The sequence below is a fragment of the Saimiri boliviensis genome, chromosome 9 (genome assembly GCF_048565385.1).
Source record: "Saimiri boliviensis isolate mSaiBol1 chromosome 9, mSaiBol1.pri, whole genome shotgun sequence".
Classification (NCBI taxonomy): domain Eukaryota; kingdom Metazoa; phylum Chordata; class Mammalia; order Primates; family Cebidae; genus Saimiri; species Saimiri boliviensis.
Window position 1 is genome coordinate 92,608,177 of NC_133457.1, and position 19,337 is coordinate 92,627,513.

Genomic DNA, 19,337 nt, shown 5'->3' on the forward strand with positions numbered 1-19,337 from the left:
GAAATTAAAAAAAAAAAATTATAAGTCAACTTCATATTGAAAACAGCAAGTTAAGAACTTGTCAATAACTCTCTTTCCCAATCTCATCAACCCACAGGAGGCAAACATGGGCCCATCAGAATGTCAATGGATCTTGACAGGAGGCCATCTGCTTCCAACATCACTCAGCAAAGAATTTCTTCTTTCACAGTGAAGAGGGGAGAAGGCCACCTAATCCACCTGATGACTTCCTATAGGAAATACAATCCCATGATTTTCATGCCAGCATCTGCCCTTACTAGCTGCAAGAATGTCTCTGAACAACATAGTTAATTTTTTATATTTCTCTTGAGTCGAACAACTTTGTATTTATTATTTCTAATACTTTATATTTAGATACTTTCGAATTTCTATAAATACAATCATGTTACAAGTAATAATTGTTTTTTCCTTTCCAATTCTCATATATTTTATTTTTCTTGTGTTACTGTACTGCTTAGAGTTGAGCACAATGCAGAGTAGAAGTGATAGTGGGTATCTCTGTCTTGTTCCCAAACTCAAACTTCTAAATTCTACCATTAAGAAAGTGGTTTGCTAGCCGGGCGCGGTGGCTCACGCCTGTAATCCCAGCACTTTGGGAGGCCGAGGCGGGTGGATCACGAGGTCAAGAGATCGAGACCATCCTGGTGAACATGGTGAAACCCCGTCTCTACTAAAAATACAAAAATTAGCTGGGCATGGTGGCACGTGCCTGTAATCCCAGCTACTCGGGAGGCTGAGGCGGGAGAATTGCTTGAACCCAGGAGGTGGAGGTTGCGGTGAGCCGAGATCGTGCCATTGCACTCCAGCCTGGGTAACAAGAGCGAAACTCTGTCTCAAAAAAAAAAAAAAAAAAAAAAAAAAAAGAAAGTGGTTTGCTGTTGACGTTGTATGTTGTTTCATTATCAGTGTTCAGGAAGTTTCTCTTTCTAGTTTTCTAAGAAGTTGTTTTTTTAAATGAATGGATATTAAATTTTATCAAATGCTTTATCCCCTCCATTGATTAAGATGATCATGATATTTTCTTTAATGCAATTAAAGTGAATTATACTGATTGCTTCTCTGACACGAAATCAATCTTGCAATTTCTAAAATAAGTCCAACTGGGTCATGACATAGCAGCCTTTTAATACTGACAGATAGTATTGGTTATTGATTGCTTCCCCATTAATGAGTGATACTGGCTTATAAATTCCTATCTCATAATATGCTTGTCAGGTTGTGCTAGGTTTAAAAAAAGAAACAAGGAGTGTTCCTTCTTTATCTGTTCTCCACATTTGGTTAAGATTGGTATTATTTCTCTCTTAAAAAGGTTATGTTACCAATTAAGCCACCTGGGGCCTAGAGTTTTCACTATGACAAAACTTAAATTAGTATTGTTTTAAAAATGGATATAGAACTAGTCAGGCTTCTTACTACTTCTGTGTTGGTTTTGGCAAGTTGTATGTGGTTTTCTTTTAATGGTCTCATTCCATCTGTTTCATTTTCAAATTCATTCACATAAAGTTGTTCATAAAATACCCTTCTGGAGGAAAAAAACATCTGCGAGATTTGGACGAATGCCCCCCTTTTTATACCTTCTCTCTTTTCTCCTTGGTTAATCTTGCCAGGAGTTTGTCAATATTATTCTTACTTTTTTCAATGATCCAATTCACAGTTTTTAAGATCCTTTCTGGCTGGGTGTTGTGGCTATGCCTGTAATCCCAGCACTTTGGGAGGCTGAGGCGGGCGGATCACAAGGGTAGGAGTTTGAGACCAGCCTGACCAACATGGTGAATCCCAGTCTCTACTAAAAATATAAAAATTAGCCAGGCATGGTGGTGAGTGCCTGTAATCCCAGCTACTTGGGAGGCTGAAGCAGGAGAATTGCTTGAACCCAGGAGGCTGAGGCTGCAGTGAACCAAGACTGCATCACTGCACTTCAGCCTGGGCAACCGACAGACTCAGTCTCAAAATAATAATAATTTATATGCATTTCAAAAATAGCAAATGCAATGTATGGTTTGAGAAGTCAGGTAAATGGTACATTTGGAGAAGAGGCAGGGTTGTGAGTGAGGGAAAACACAAGACTAAAGAGTACTGGTAATATTAACTCTTGCTCTGAGTGAACAAGAGAATGGAACAGATGGAATGAGACCATTAGAAGAAAACTATACACAACTTGCCAAAACTGATACAAAAGAAATAAGAAGCCTGAAATGTTCTGGGTGAACAAGAGATAACATTACCAATACTCTAGAAGTGTTCAATTTGTGATAATTCACTGGGCTACACACTTAGGATTTACAAATGTTTCTGTAACTTTATATTACATTTAAATATACTTTTCTTTTTAAGAGAGAAAAGAGATTCAATATTAAGAGTGGAAATTATGACAGTACTTGTCTTCTCAATATTATAGTAGATGTCAGAAGAAATAGTAAAATGTCTTCTCAATTCTAATGGACAATGATTTGGAACCTAGAATTCTCTAGTCAGATTTTTTTTTTTTTTTTTTTTTTTTTTTTAAGACAGGGTCTCACTCTGTCACCCAGGATGGAGTGAAGTGGTGCAATCTCTGCTCACTGCAACCTCCGCCTCCTAGGCTCAAGGCATTCTCCTGCTTCAGCCTGCTGATTAGCTGGGACTACAAGCATGCGCCACCACACTGAGCTACTTTGTATTTTTTTTTGTAGAGACAGGGTTTTGCCATGTTGCCCAGGCTGGCTCGAACTCCTGAGCTCAAGTGATGCACCCACTTCAGCCTCCCAAAGTGCTAGAAATACAGGTGTTAGCCACAGCACCTGGCCCCAGACATTCAATCAAATTATAAAGACAACATAAACATATTTTCAGTCAAGAGAGCTCATAGGAAAGTTACCTTCCAGGTACCTTTTCTCATAAACCTGGAGAACGTGCTCCAGTAAAAAGAGGGAATAGATAGAAAGATGAAGACATGGAATCTGGAAACAGAGACTTCAATATAGGAGGAAGGCAAAGTCCTCAGAACAAGAAGTGTGCCTGGGGAGTAGGAGGCGGGTTCTAGGGTGGACAACTCCAAGAGAAACTCAACAAGAGAGCACCAGCTTGTGTGTGACCACAGTGAGATTTCTCAGTTCAGTCACAGTACAGTGGTATTTTATTTTTTACTATTCTAAAGGTATGTTGGCAAGAGTATAGTGATAAATCAGGGGTAGGCACACAGAAAAATCAAACAATTAAAAAACCAAACATGGCAAATACTACATTTAGGATAAGCAAAGAATGATCCTTCTACCCCCAAAATCTGGTAGTGTAGTCACTGTTCAACGCAGCTGTGAATAAGAATTTTATGGCCGGCCAGTCGTGGTGGCTCTCGCCTGTAATCCCAGCACTTCGGGAGGCTGAGGCAGGCAGATCATGAGGTCAGGAGTTTGAGACCAGCCTGGCCAATATGGTGAAACCCCGTCTCTACTAAAAATACAAAAATTAGCTGGACATGGTGGTGGGCGCCTGTAATCCCAGCTACTTGGGAGGCTGAGGCAGGACAATCGCTTGAAACCTGAAGGCGGAGGTTGCAGTGAGCCAAGATCATGCCACTGCACTCCAGCCTGGGCGAAAGAGTAAAACTCCGTCTCAAAAAAAAAAAGAAACAGAGAGTTTTATAGTTATAACATAAATAGTAAATAGGGATCATTGATTTAGACCTATATTGTGATATAACGGTATTAAATGAAAGAGAAGAAGGGACTTTTATATGTTTTTGTGATGTGAGGGCAGATGCTAGGAGAGGCCATGTAACACAGTATATCCTCATATTCTACAGTAGGACTTCAAAAAAGAACTCAAGAGCAAAAGAAAAACCAAGTGTAAACACAGAGAAGTAAAAAACTAAAACAATTTAAACTGGGGGGATGTGGGGGTGGGAAGGTGCAAGGAAGGCTATTGCTGGCTTTCTGTTTTAAAAACTGCAGCACTTTTTTGTCTTCTTTGATTATTTGTATATAGTATTTTCATAAAGATAAAAATTAAATTAAGAAAAAAACTATGGAAATAAAAGAGAAAATCCCAGGGAACTAACAATCAATTTCAGCTTTAAAACTCAGGATAATCACCAGGTTCATCTCTTGAACAAGAATAAGCATATATGTAGCTCACATCAGTAAGCATTATTAATTAAATATTGTTTTAGTCCCCAATTCTCCCCATATCAAGAGCCAAATTATCTATAGGACACATGCAAAAATTAATACAGGATACATGCAAAGCCCCCACCACCCCCTGCAAGCCAGAACATACAAACCAGATGTTTTCACTTTATCATGCTAGATTGAGTTTATATTATTGTAACTGAGTTTATATTATTGTTCCTAACTTTTCAGGAAAACATATAAGTAAATTTGATCTGTGGTGGAAACACAGGATTATTCTTTTATCTTTTCGGAGCTGATACTCTATTAATGGATCTAGCTCCTAAATCAAAAGAACAGAGAGAGTCTGTATAAGCAAAATTACCTGAAGAAAGTCACGAAGAACTGTACCAGGTCCATAAAATTGCTGTGCTGGGAGAAGGCAATCTGTGACAGAAAAACAGGTAGTGTGATTATGCAGGTTATGAAACCACCACGGATTCAGGGTTTTCATTTCAAGACTTAAGCTGAAAACAGAGTTTACATTTTAAAGAAGTTTATGAAACCCCTTCAGTTTTCTTGTTTAGTTGCCAGCCCCATGGCAATATTCTGAGGCTTTAGCACAGCCTCCTGCAGTCCCCTCTGAGCTTCACATCAGCTCTGAGGTTCTCTCCATCTGACCCCAGAGACCCTCGAAGGCCTCCATGAAGCCTGGCGCGCCCTCCCTGCACCTCCACCCACACACAAAGCTCTTCTTGTCTGCCTCAGTACTGATTCATGGCTCGGCCTCCAGGTGGGCAGCCCCACTTTGTGCTCTTCATTCTGTCAACATTTATGCACTCTCTGTGTACTGACTGCAAGATACTGTCCTTTTAACAAAAAATTGTGCCTCATGTTTTGCGACACTGAACATCATCTGACAATATGTCATCAGTTAGAACTTAAATAATTTTATTATCAATTAACAGTTTTCATACCAAGAATATAAAAATACAACGTATTTTATCAACTCTAAACTAACAGTGGGTGAAAGAGGCATTATTCTGTGTATTATTTAGGAAAAACACTTTAACTACAACAAAATGATTTTTAAGTCACTGACCATAAGATACATCATGACTTCAGGGATATCAGCACATAAAAAAAATGCATACCTGTGAATTAATTAAATATGATAATTGTGTCCTTACTATGACCTACAATGTAAGTGGTACTAGCCAGACGCTGTGGTGCATTGCCTGCTATTTTTTTTTTCTTGAGACAGTCTTGCTCTGTCACCAGGTGCCAGGCTGAAGTGCAGTGGTGCAATCTGGGCTCACTGCAACTTACACCTCCCAGGTTCAAGCAATTCTCCTGCCTCAGCCTCCCGAGTAGCTGGGACTACAGGTGCGTGCCACCACACCCAACTAATTTTTGTATTTTAGTAGAGACGGGGTTTCACTATGTTGGCCAGGATGGTCTTGATCTCTTGACCTCATGATCGGCCCGCCTTGGCCTCCCAAAGTGCTGAGATTAGCCACCACCCCCGGCCATTGCCTGCTTTTTTTTTAGGGAACTCAGCCCTCTTTGGAGAGACAATGGTATTATAAACGAAACAATTACTGACCAAGTGACAATGCCAGTACAGACAATACACATGACAAGCACAGAAGGTAAATGACAAGCGTCTGCTTTATTAGTCCCACTCAACCGCAACCCCTTGCACTGTTTTTACGGCCAGACTCACAGGGGCCAGAAAAGAGACTTCCCTTGTTTGCTTTTTTGATGGTCCTATTTTCTTTTTGACATTCCATAAATAAATAAAGTTCCAACACTATTCAGGCCATAAAATATTATGGGGCTTAGAATCTGAATTTTTTGTGTCCTCCCTCTGGCCACCATTTGTAATCAGAAATACAAAGTCACACTGATTTCATATAGTAAACAGAAACCCACTTTCTTTTCTTTTCCTTCTTTTATCACAATAGCCAGTCCCACCTCCTTGAGAGAAGGAAAGCTGCAGAATATGACCCATGGTCCTCATATAAAAATTTAAAATAAGATTGGAGGACAATTATATAAACAAAGTCATCTTGGGGAATGAAGAATCCAAGTCATAACACATAAAGAGAGAGAAGGAAACAGATCAGAATCCACCCCAATCCTGTCTGGATTTCAATCTTTTAAACCTAAGTGTGCCCTCAGTGTTTACAATTAAAGAATCTATGAGATACTTTTACTCACTGCTAGATGCCAAAAACCACTGGATGCTAAGGACACTGTCTGAGGACCTATCTGGTGTTCACGTGCTCTGTGCCACACAGCACTCCTCAGGGCAGCCCCCGCCTTCCCCCACACTGGATGCCAGCCATTAGCCTGACTTCTTGCTGAAGCAGGATCACTCTATGTTCATGTCCAAATTATAATCATAAAGAACCTCATATAAAACAGCTGTCAGTATGGCTGGTACCCAAGACTCTAAAGGGGTCCTCTGATGTTGAATCTTTATCATCTAAGTTTCCATAGTTACAAGACTGTCTGAGGAAGCCAAAGTTCTAACATGAAAATGTTTACGAATGCACTGACCACTTAGAAATATCTAACCCTGCTGAACACCCCACGCACTGTTGTCAGTCTTTGTTGGTCAATCTTTGACTGACAAGGTGCCAAACTTATTGTTCAAATTGAACACTTCTGAAAATGAAGGGGAGTACTGTTAAAAAAAATTTTTTTTTTTTTTTTTTGAGACAGAGTTTCGCTCTTGTTACCCAGGCTGGAGTGCAATGGCGCGATCTCGGCTCACCGCAACCTCCGCCTCCTGGGTTCAGGCAATTCTCCTGCCTCAGCCTCCTGAGTAGCTGGGATTACAGGCACGTGCCACCATGTCCAGCTAATTTTTTGCACTTTTAGTAGAGACGGGGTTTCACCATGTTGACCGGGATGGTCTCGATCTCTCGACCTTGTGATTCACCCGCCTCGGCCTCCCAAAGTGCTGGGATTACAGGCTTGAGCCACCGCGCCCGGCAAAAAAATTACCCAGTAATTTTAATTACTGGGTAATTAAAAGTTACTCAATGTAAAAAGCATACCTTGATAAGAAGCATAAATTGGGCTGTCCCTACTCCCAGACTCCCAGACAATGCAAACCAACTGTAAAATCAGTCTTGCAAAAGATAAGATTTTAGTGGAAGCACTGTTAAGAGAACTGCTCATACAAAACCACTGACAAAGGAAGACTTGGCAGATTTAGCCCTTCAGTTATCAACTGAAGAAGGGATTAAGGATGAAGGCACAGGAAGTGCTTCGTAATACTCTGAATGGGATTAAGAGAGGACCTTGGGGATACTGAGACATTTCCTGAGACTGTTGCTTTTTAAATCTTGCTGTGAAGTCAAGTCTCAAGTGATGGACTCCATGACGGAGTCCATGATGGAGCTATCAGGCCTCTGGGCACCATGTGCATGACTGAAGCCATACCCCCATCTCTTTATCTTGCTCTATTTAATTCACAGCCCATATCTGTACATGTAGTTATGGAAATAAGATCTGTGAGGACTGAGGACAGAGATTTCCCCTATTCCCACTGACTATACATCTCCAGTGCCTAAAGCAGAGACTAATACATTAATTGGCACTTAATAATACATTAATTGGCACTTAATAAAGATCTGCTGAATAAATGATTATGTTAATAGGAAAAATAATGATCTCTCTCACAAAACTCAGTAAGATCTGATTGACCTTCTTTTTTCTTTTTCTTTTTTTTTTTTTTTTGAGACGGAGTTTCGCTCTTGTTACCCAGGCTGGAGTGCTATGGCGCGATCTCGGCTCACCGCAACCTCCGCCTCCTGGGTTCAGGCAATTCTCCTGCCTCAGCCTCCCAATTAGCTGGGATTACAGGCACGAGCCACCATGCCCAGCTAATTTTTTGTATTTTTAGTAGAGACGGGGTTTCACCATGTTGACCAGGATGGTCTCGATCTCTCGACCTCATGTTCCACCCGCCTCGGCCTCCCAAAGTGCTGGGATTACAGGCTTGAGCCACCGCGCCCGGCTTTCTTTTTTCTTTTATGAACTTGGCTCATTAAGCAGGACCATACCCGCTTCATGATTGTAACTGTAATTTAAATTCTGTTAACTAAAGTAACAGAATTTCCATTTCACCATTTTCAGAATAAATCATGAAAGAAAGATTTGATTGGGGTATTATCTTTAAAAATGAAACCAAAAAGTATGGGAAAATGGATTTGGGGACCTCTCTGATACTGAAGATAAGGAAGATTTCCTATATAAAAATCTATTTTAATACAAAGAAGAAATTCTAATTATATTTTATAAATAAAACTCATAATGCCATTCTTCTCTATTTCCAAACAGTAGACACCATACTCCACATTCCAAGAAACCTAGAATTCCGATTCTGCTACTTCCACAACCTAATTCCAACTCCACTTTCATTAGTATGTCTAAGGTGTATCTACCCCATGGGCCTTCTGGATCTGTTCATAAAATTCTGAAAAACTCTAACTCAGAAGCTCAGTGAGGCCCAGGGTCTGGGGTAAGATATTATGGACCTGCACTTCCCCAACCACTAATGTTGCACTTCAGCCAAAAGTGCTTCTGCTCACTGTACCACTGTACCTGACAGCAGATGGTCACCAGAGAGCCTCCCTGCCTGTGTGCATGGGTGTCCTCCCTGTCCTTCCTGGCTTAGCACATCACTGTCTCCCTTTTTCAGCACCCCTAACCCCATTGGAAACTGGCAGGCTCCCCTCTACGCTCTCTCAGCACTGATTTGCTTCCTTCTCAGGGTGTGTGATAAATCACAGTCTACATAGGGGTGGCCAATCTTTTGGCTTCCCTAGGCCACACTGGAAGAAGAATTGTCTTCAGCCACACATAAAATACACTAACACAAATGATAGTGCTGATGAGCTGAAAAAAAAAAAAAAAGCAAAAAAAAAACCCTCATGTTTTAAGAAAGTTTATGAATTGTGCTGGGCTGTATTCAAAGCTGTCCCAGGCTGCATGTGGCCCGGGGGCTGTGGGTTGGACAAACCCAGTCTAACATATACCATGGCTGTCACAGACAGACATGCTGGAGAAGAGGATTCCTGCATTCCTCTATGAAGATACCAATTCCTAACTTAAATTACTGTTGTGCCTCCCATACAAGAGCAGATATACTTTCGTATTCTAAGAACTAGGCCATGGCTCTCAAACTCCCAGCTTACAACAAAGTCAGAATCCCAGGCCCTATCACTATCTCGGTATCTTTAAGCTCCTCAAGTGATTCTGATGCCAGTCTCCATAGGCCAAACTTCAGGAAACTCTGAAGTAAGAAATTATTTAAAAATCAGGCTGGACACAGTGGCTTACACCTGTAATCCCACAACTTTGGGAGGCTGAGGTGGGTAGATCACTTGAGGCCAGGAGTTTGAGACCAGCCTGGCCAACATGGCAAAACCTCATTTCTACTAAAAATACAAAAATTAGTTGGGTGTGGTGGCGTGTGCCTGTAATCCCAGCAACTCAGGAGGCTGAGGCACAAAAACTGCTCAAACCCAGGAGGCGGAGAGGTTGCAGTAAGCCAAGATTGCACCACTGGACTCCAGCCTGGACGACAGAGCGAGACTGTCGCAAAACAACAACAACAAAAACTCCTCCTCTGTTCCTTTCCCTAGATAATTTACTTAGTATTTCAGGTACTGCATTGGAAAAAAAAATCCTCGCCTTTACTTGAAAGGTTAAAGCCCCATAATTTATTTGGCTCTACTAGGGGAGCGAGAGGGAGATGGGGAAGGATAAGGGTAGAGGAAGAGAGGACAGTGCTTTGAAACAAAAGGAAAGGCAGGGCTTAAACCTGGAGGCAGGGAAATGGAGGGAATGGAGGGGAGGTTTCACATTCTGAAAGTGCCTGAGAATGTGGGGTGTCCTGGTGGCAGGTTAGGGAGGCTTTGGAGCTTCATGTCCAACCCTGTGCCACATGAGAGTGAGGATGCTTCCCTCAAGAGTGAGGAGCCAGGGAATCGGATGCAGCCGCCAGCGACTGAAGATCAGACCAGGGGTTCTTCCCCAATCTCCGAGTTCAGTTCAGCCCTAAGGTTTCTATACGTCCCTGAGGGAAGGGACTGGGTCTCTGCCAAAACAGAGGCTGAGAATAAATTTCTAATCAAGTACAGTGGGTAGAACCTGAGTCCAAGATTACTATAAAGTATTGCATTTCTTATATTCCACTACCACAGAACAAATACTGTTGTTTTTTAAATGATTGTATTTTTGCATCTACTATCTACTATGCAGGTAGTAGATGCCATCCACAAAGCAGGTACTGAAAAGCTTGAATAAATGGATGAATGACTAGGAAAGACCACTGTTTGATAAAGAAGACTTGAAAAGAGAGAAGAAAGGACCTCTCATTTGCCTTTTATCTTTTCCACCAAGAACTTCGTTGTTATGAGCATGCAGGACAGAGAGAGGAAGAGAAAAGACAGCTGGCCATCCTGTGAGGTGAAGTCTTACAGGCTCTGAGAAAACCCAAGGTATGTAAGTACTGGGCAGAATCTCTGCAGGCTCCCACGGCCCCCTGGGACCAGTGGCTCCATCAAGGCTGGGAGCCTAGCCCAGAACGGGCCCATGTGCTCCTCCACTCTCCCTGAGGCCAGGGTCTGCAGACACTGAAGACTTCGTGAATGTCCATCCCTCACATCAGAACCAGAGGGAGCCTAGGTGCCCGTGGCTGCCACGCGGCTCCTAGTGTGACTATGTCAATCTTTCCTTTCTGGACACTGCAAGGCCGGAAGCCAGAAGAGGACTGATTCCTCCCATAGGAGTTTAGGCCCTGTAAGCCAACAGCCTTTCCACTCAGGCCTTGGCTTTGCTAAGGATGGAAGATTCTGTGAGCCCTGGCGGAGTATATCCTATCCTGGGTCTTGTGCTGTCACCTCCTTGAGTTTTGCTGTGACATAAAACAACTCTTTTTTCTTTAAACACACACACACACACACACACACACACACACACACAGAGACACACACCAAAGTTCCTATATGGAACTCTATGTCAAGACCACAGGTCTGGACCAGATCCCCGCGACCATCACCTGGCCTCACACACCACCCACCTAATGGTTTGTACTGGCACAGAAACTGTATAGCCAAGCTCTGGTCAGACCCCCATGGCCAGTTAATACCATTAAGCCACTCACTAATTCCTGCCATGCAAACGAACACTCACCATCTGTCTGCTCCCAACCTCCCACTTCAGTACAGCTGTGCTTTCTTTCCCTAATTTTCTCCTAGTAATTCCTTTTTGCCATTCTCCAGAATTCCTATTCTATCACACTCATGAACAATTTTGAATTCATTAGAGAACTACATACTTAGCTGAAATATCAAAAGGTACCGAAAGGCTAGTCATGAAAAGCAATGTTCTCTGCCCCTCCTCTGCTCTTTTGAAGGCTTCTCTCCAGGGCCACCACCTTACTTTTCAGTTCTTCTGGGAGCTGCCTTTTTATCATTAATGTTCTTATTGTTATTTTCTGATCTATCCATTTCAGGCATCACTTTAACCAACTTCTTACTGAAACAGAAGGTGATTTTCGTCATCAGACCCACCCCTCCGTCCAGTATATATATCACTGGTCTTAGAGCCTCTGTTAGTTCCTCTGCCGTTATCCTGAGGGTGACAGTGATGGAAAGATGCCACCACAGACAGGAAATGAACATAACTCTCTGGGATATGGGGACACGATGTGCCTGTGACCCACACACAGCTGCAGGATCAGGAGACAGTGCAGCCATAGCCCACTGAAGGGCAGCTCCCCCACAGGGAGGAGCCTTCAGACCCTGATGCACCTGTGCATTGGAGTGAAGGCAGGAGGCTTGCTGGGAAGCTGTTTTCCATTTTCACCAAGGTGGGTGGGTGGATGAGCTGAGCTGAGGGAGAGGCAGTTTTGCCCCTGACCCCTGAGTGTTCTAGAGACTGCCCACCAGAAAATCCCCATACAATGCTGTGTGCTTCCCATAAAAGCGAACAGAACTTCAGCTCCAGGGTGCACTATGCTGCAGGCCTGCCCAGCAGAGGCATGCTCTTGTAGCTGTCTTTAGGAGGCCTAACCATGTACTCATACCTTTATTTCTTCTTCTACCACCTGTATTTTTTTCACAGTGTATTTTTTTCTTTTTTAGTAGAGATGGAGTCTCACTATATTGCCCAGGCTGATCTCTGGGTTCAAGTGATCCTTGTGTCTCAGGCTCTCAAAGCGCTAGGATTGCAGACATAAACCACTACGTCTGGGCTCTTTTTCATTTTGGAAAATCTCAAATTTTTAAAAAAGTAGAAATGGCACTATAATGAACCTCATGTGCTCATCATCCTGCTTTAGTAAATTGACCAGCTCATGGTCAACCTTGTTTCATCCACACTCCATTTACTTTCCCCATGACCATATTATTTTGAAGCAAATCCCAGACCTCCAATCATTTCCCTTTTAACTATTTCAATATAGACAGGAGCTCTGAACTTTCTTCTTTGTAAAATTTGGGTGTTTATGTCCTCAGCCCTCTCTTTTCTTCTACCTCCTAACTCTCTGGACAAAATTCCAACCGAGAACAATACACTCTTCTAACTCCACACTGCATAGACTGAGATAACAAATTCTTGATTGCCAACTTCAGCCAGCCCACAGCACTAGTCAGCAATTGTTCTGACAATATCAGAAAAAGATGTTGGCTTCTTTTTCTGTTGAAAGTTGCTATGGGATGTGTGTCATCAGATGGTCCCCTTTCCTGGGTTTCTACACAAGAATTCCACCTGGACTCCCCTGGCTCCTTCCAATCCAGACTCCCAAGTACTGCCAGTGGGGTTTTTCTAAACATTGATCTTTGGTTACTTCTCAGCTTAAAAAAACCTCGACGACTCCCAGTCACATCAGGACTCCAGGCCCTCCCAGCTCTTCAGCTCCTTGCTCACAGCACTGTCACCAGCTCTAATAAACTCCTGGAAGTTCCTGAAAGGGCTGGTCATTCTCTTTCCCCACCACAAACACCCCTTTCCCCCTCTCCATGCTCCGTAGGACTCAGCTCTGGTGTGGTCTCTCCTCACTTGGACTCAGGTGACACAGGGCACTCCCCTCCCCTCTCGTGGCTCCCAAGAATGCACTGGCACACTTCCGACACCAAGCTTCTGATGAAGGCGCCTGCTGTCCACTCACAGCTGCTGCTCTGGGCCAGAAAGTCTGCTGGCTGAGTGAGTTTTAAGGAAGTCTAGTGGGTTCCTGGCTCTGGAGATCCAGGAAAGAGGCCTGCTAGAAACGAAGATTTATCCATTCAGCCACAGGCAGCGTTCCCAGATGTTGTGGATGAGATTACCCAGGGAAAAAGAGTCCAGATGAAACCCAAGGGAACAATAGCATTGAAGAGCTGAGAAGAGACAACCAAAGCCAAAGCTGAAAAGCAGGAGAGGGGACTTTCGAGAAGAAGGAATAATTCATTTTTCTTTATGATGAAACCTACAAGGCTGTACAAAAACGTAGTTTGAAATGAAGAAAGACACATGCTTTAAGTACAGTTTAATTATCTCTCTCTTTTTTCTTAGAGTTTTGCTGTGTTGCCCAGGCTGGAGTACAGTGGTGCAATGTTGGCTCACTGCAACATCTGCCACCTGGGTTCAAGTGATTCTCATGTCTCAGCCTTGTGAGTAGCTGGGACTATAGGAACACACCACCACACCCAACTAATTTTTTTGTATTTTAGTAGAGGCAGGGTTTTATCATGTTGCCCAGGCTGGTCTCAAACTCCTGAGCTAAAGCGATCTGCCTGCCTCGGCCTCCCTAAGTCCTAGAATTACAGCATGACTGTTTAATTCTTAAAACTTTTAAGATACAGATAACTAACACCAGCAGCTATGGATATACACTGTTATTATACAATCAATGTAAACATTAATCATATTATCTGACACTATTCATAAGAGCCAAAGAGTGAAAACCATCCAAGTATCCATCGATAGAAAAATGGACAAACAAAATGTGGTATACACATATAAGGAATATTATTCAGCTATAACAAGGAATAAGTACTGAAACATACTAAACTTGGGTGAATCTTGAAAACATTATGCTAAGTGACAGCACAGCATGTGACTCAATTTATATAAAATGTCCAGAATACACAAATCCATAGAGACAGGAAATACGGACTAAGGGTTGCCAGAAGAGGAAGAAATGGGGAGTGACTGCTAAGGGGCTTCTTCTGGAAGTAATGAAAATATTCTAAAATTGACTGCGGTGATGATGGGTGGCTGCACAATTCTGTGAATATACTGAAAACTAATAAACTGTGTACTTTAAATGCGTGAACTGTATGGTGTGTAAATTATGTCTCAATAAAGCTGTTATAAGAAAAATAGCACATCCAAGTGAACACATCCCTCGCTCAGTACAGCAATCCTGTTAGCACCCATAAACAGAACTCTAAAATCTAAATGAATGCCCAGTTCTCCATACCAATTCCGTGTTGCCTCTACTTGTGAATACTGGCTTCTTACGTAGAACAGTAGATGAAACACCCAGCATGCAGACAACTTCTATGTTAGTTCCACATTACAGTAACAAGCTCTGTTGCAGAGTCAGGAACAAGCCAGAGCCTCACCAACCCACCTGCCCACCTCACAATACACACCATCTGCTTAGCCATCTTCTATCCTGAACACCTACCCCCCTAAACTATTGACACAGCTGAAGCCAGCTGAGCCCCAGCTTACTGAGAAGAACAACTAGGATAGCTTTCAGAAAGCAGGGGCAGAGGGAAGGGTGCTCACCCACAGGAACAACCGATCAGAAAACAGGCACAACCAGCACCAACGCACCTGCCACCCTCTTAGAAACAGGACTTTTCAGTCTGTGGGTTTTGTTTGTTTGTTCTCTCTTTTTTTTTTTTTAAGTTAACATTCTTGGAGTATATTATTTGTTTTTTAACTGCATCTACAAAGGTTTTTATAGTCAATTTTAAATTCCCTCAGCAGTTATTAGGTTTTGATCTGTTCCTAATTATGGAAAAGAATCCTGGGATTGGTTCGGAGTGAAGAAACTTGAGTTTAGTATTACCATTTTTAAAGCCCCAATACTCACACAAATTTCCGAGTAGAGAATTAGATTTCCTCAGTTATTTTGCTTTAAAAAATGAGAATCAAAGGTAAAACGGCTTTGCCTGCATTGAAAGCCATACTGAAATTTAACTGAATGGCCTACACTGCACTATTTAGACAATTCCCTACTCTAAATAAGTCTCTCCATTTTTACTGAATTTGCACAGTTGCTAAATGTGTGTATTTAAGAGCCATCCTATACACCTAGAAAAGCTAAGGCTCTGGGGGGAAAATAGCAAGAAGGAAACATGCAGCCCTTGTTGAGAACACCAAGCATCTACCCAGAAAGACACCAGCTCAGCCCTCCACGTAGCGCACAGCCAGAAACAGTTCCCAGTGCAGAGAGAACCAGTGTCAACCAGGCTCTCATGAGAGGACAATGAGAACACATGATAACATGGGTCTAGTCACAGTGAATAGTGCAGTCATTTGCACCAAACAGCAATAAGACATGTTTGCAACAGAACTTACCTGCATTTTCAAGGAGAGCTTGGCAAATTAAATTGTGAGCATGCCATCATTTATTTTCACAAGTGCTCCTAAATGCAGTGTTCATAAGTGGATCTTAATTTAAGTTAGTGATCCAGCTCAGATAAGGAGCACCAAAAAACCAGGAAGAAAATCAACATCTCCTTGATTCTAAAACTTAAAATTATTACTTCTTAGAAGAAAGTGTGGGGAAGTGCTCCCTCTAGAAGGAAAGCTCTAAAACCATTTCAGTGACTTTCAGAGGGTGGAGCAATAGAGAACTAGGAAGAAAAAAACTACCACTGGCAACAAGCACAGCTATCTCCAGCACAAAAGCCTGCTTATATGCACAGACTGGGAAGTGTCCGCAGTGTAAGTCAAGATTTTCACTATGAATCTTAAAAGTACTAATCATTTGTCAGCTATAAACAACAAAGCATGATGTTCAGTTAGATTCAGAATATGGAGAGGTATGGCAGTACAAAAACAATCTCAACCTAAAATGAGTCAACAAATTTTATTTAGTAAAACACTAATCAAGTGTTTTACATGAAGATAACCTAACAAATATATATCATCTACATCTTAATAGTGTCAGGAGATGTTGCCAAACTGAAATTATACTGACTAGAGCCTAGAGCTCAACCTCTTTTGGATCGGAGAAACAACCGAAACCCCTGCAAGCCCCACTCCAAATGCAGCCTATGGCAGGGAGAATTCTAATACCCCCAAGATTTCCACCGCTTGTATCTTTCCTCCTACTGTGTGTCGGTGGGCCTGGCCTAATCAGATAAGCTCCTTTAAAAGAGGGTCTGGTGAAACCCTGTCTCTACTAAAAATACAAAAAATCAGCTGGGCATGGTGGCTCATGCCTGTAATCCTAGCTACTCAGGAGGCTGAGGCAGAAGAATTGCCTGAACCCAGGAGGTGGAGATTGCAGTGAGCTGAGATCGCACCATTGCACTCCAGCCTGGGTAACGAGCAAAACGCCGTCTCAAAAAAAAAAAAAAAAAAAAAAGAGGGTCTAGAGATCAGAGTCCTAAGAAGTCAGAGAAATTTGAAGCTTCAGAATACATATTCAGTATGTGTATAGGTATACAAGATCTAAAATTTTCAAGTGCTATATGAATGCAATCATGCAGTATATAAATTTCTAAGATTTTCTTCTTTAATCAGCAAAATTTGCTTGAGATTCATCAAAATTGTTGTGTTTCTGTCTATTAATAGTTCATTTATTTTTGTTGCAGGGTATTATGCCATGGCGTGTATGTAGCATCATTTATTTAACCATTCATTTGTTGAGGAATATTTGGCTTATTTCCAGTTTTTGGCTATTATAAATAAAGCTGTTAAATATTGCTGTTAAGGGCCATAAACACGGTTGGACAGGTATATGTGACAAAACACTGGTTTTCATATCTCTAGGATAAATGGCCAGGAATGCAATTGCTGGGTTATACCGTAAGTATAACATTAGTTTTTTAAGAATCAGACAAACTATTTTCCAGAGTGACTATACCATCTTGTGGTCAATATATGAGTGATCTAATCTTTCCCCATTCTCTCCAACATTTGGTGTTACTATTTTTAATTTTAGTCATTTTGATAGGTGTGTAGTGATATCTATCTTACTGTGCTTTCAATGTGCATTTCTCTAATGGTTATTTTAATTTTGAGATGGAATCTTGTTCTGTTGCCCAGGCTGGAGTGCAATGATACAATCTCAGCTCCTGGGTTCAAGCCAATTCTTCTGCCTCAGCCTCCTGAGTAGCTGGGACCACAGGCATGTGCCACCATGCCTGGCTAATTTTTGTATTTTTTGTAGAGATGGAGTTTTGCCATGTTGGCCAGGCTGGTCTCGAACTCCTGACCTCAAGTGGAGGTCAATAATCCACCTGCTTTGGCCTCCCAAAGTGCTGGGATTATAGGCATGAGCCACTGCATCCAGACTCTCTAATAGTTGTGGATGCCAACCATCTTTTATGTCATTATTTGCCATATGCATATCCTCTTTGGTTAAATGTCTCTTCATGTCTTTGGCCCATTTTCTAATTGAATTGTTTGTTTACTATTGAGTTTGAGAGCTCTTATAATCTAGATACAAGTGCTTTCCCAGAAATATGGTTTGCAAATATTTTCTCCCAGTCCATAGCTTGCCTTTTCATCTTTATAACAAGGTTTTTTACAGAGCAAAAACTTTTGGTTTTTATGTGGTCTAACTTATCAATTTTCCTTTTATGAACCATGTTTTTAGTGTCAAGTCTAAAAATCTTTTGCTTAGTTCTGGGATTCAAAGATTTTCTCCTATATTATTTTCTAAAAGTTTTATAGTCTTCCATTTCACATTTAAATCTCTGATCAATATTGAGTTAGTTTTTGTATAAGATGTGAGGTTTAGAGATTTCTTTGTTTGCCTATAGTTGTCCAACTTAGCACTATTTGTTAAAAAGCTGTCCTTTCTTCATTGAATTGTCTTTGCAGCACCTTTGTCAAAAATCAGCTGGGGGCTGGGCACAATGGCTCATGCGTGTAATCTTAGCACTCTGGGAAGCCAAGGTGGGAGGATCACTTGAGCCTGGGAGTTTGAGACCAGTCTAGGCAACATAGGGAGACCCCACCTCTACCAAATAAAATAAAAGAATTAGCCAGGCATGGTGGCATGTGCCTATAGTTGCAGCTACTTGGGTGGCTGAGGCAGGAGGATCACTTGAGCCAGAAAGATTGAGGCTGCAGTGTGCCGTGATCACAGCACTGTACTCTGGCCTGGGCGACAAAGTGAGTTTTTTTTTTCCTGTCTCCAGGGGGAAAAAAAAAAAAAGAATCAGCTGGAACTGGTGTGGTGGTGTAAGTCCAGCTACTCAGGAGGCTAAGGTGAGAAGGTTACTTGAGCCCAGGAGTTCAAGACCAGCCAGGACATCATAGTGAGACCTTGTCTCAAAAAACAAAACAAAACAAAACAAAAAAAAAACCCACCAAAAACAAAATCAATCCTAATCAGTTGGACATATTTATGTAGTTCTATTTCTGATATCTATAGATCGACCTATCCCATTGATCTATGTGCCTACCCCTCTACCTGAATAGTAAGCCTTAAAATTGGGTAGAGTGATTATTCTTCTTTTTCTAAATTGTTATAGCTATTCTAGAACTTTTGCATTTTCATATAAATTTTAGAGTAAGCTTGTTTATATATAAAAAAAATCTTGCTATGATTTAAAAATACTTTTATTATAGTAAGATATAACATAAAATTTGTTACTTTAACCATTTTTAAATGTACAAATCAGTGGCAATAATTACATTCACAATTTTGTGCAACCAGTATCACTACCTACTTCCAAAGCTTCTTCATCACCCCAAAGGGAAACTCTGCAATAACCATGAAGCAGTAATTCTCCATTTCCTGCTCCCCTTAGCTGCTGGTAACCTCCAATCCACTTTCTGTGTCTAAGAATTTGTGTACTCTAGATATTGCATGTAAGTGCAATCACTCAATTTGTACTTTTGCAACTAGCTTATTTCATTTAGCATGTTTTCAAGGTTCACTTGTGTTGTGGCATGTATCAGAATTTCATTTCTTTTTAAGGCTGAATAACATTTCAATACACACACACACACACACACACACACACACAC

At 41.6% G+C, this 19,337-nt stretch overlaps 1 protein-coding gene across 3 annotated transcripts in view; it reads right to left on the minus strand.

Annotated features, from left to right (window-relative positions):
• The window catches only part of ATRN (attractin), a 165,142-nt gene that overhangs the window by 27,386 nt on the left and 118,419 nt on the right, over positions 1-19,337 (minus strand). For 2 of the 3 annotated variants that reach the window (XM_039479407.2, XM_010351810.3), the window contains exon 25: positions 4,492-4,553. In XM_039479407.2, the coding sequence (XP_039335341.1) occupies positions 4,492-4,553 (62 nt within the window). Of the gene's footprint in view, positions 1-5; positions 231-4,491; positions 4,554-19,337 lie in introns of those variants that run through there. The other variant, XM_010351809.3, reaches the window with a different exon arrangement.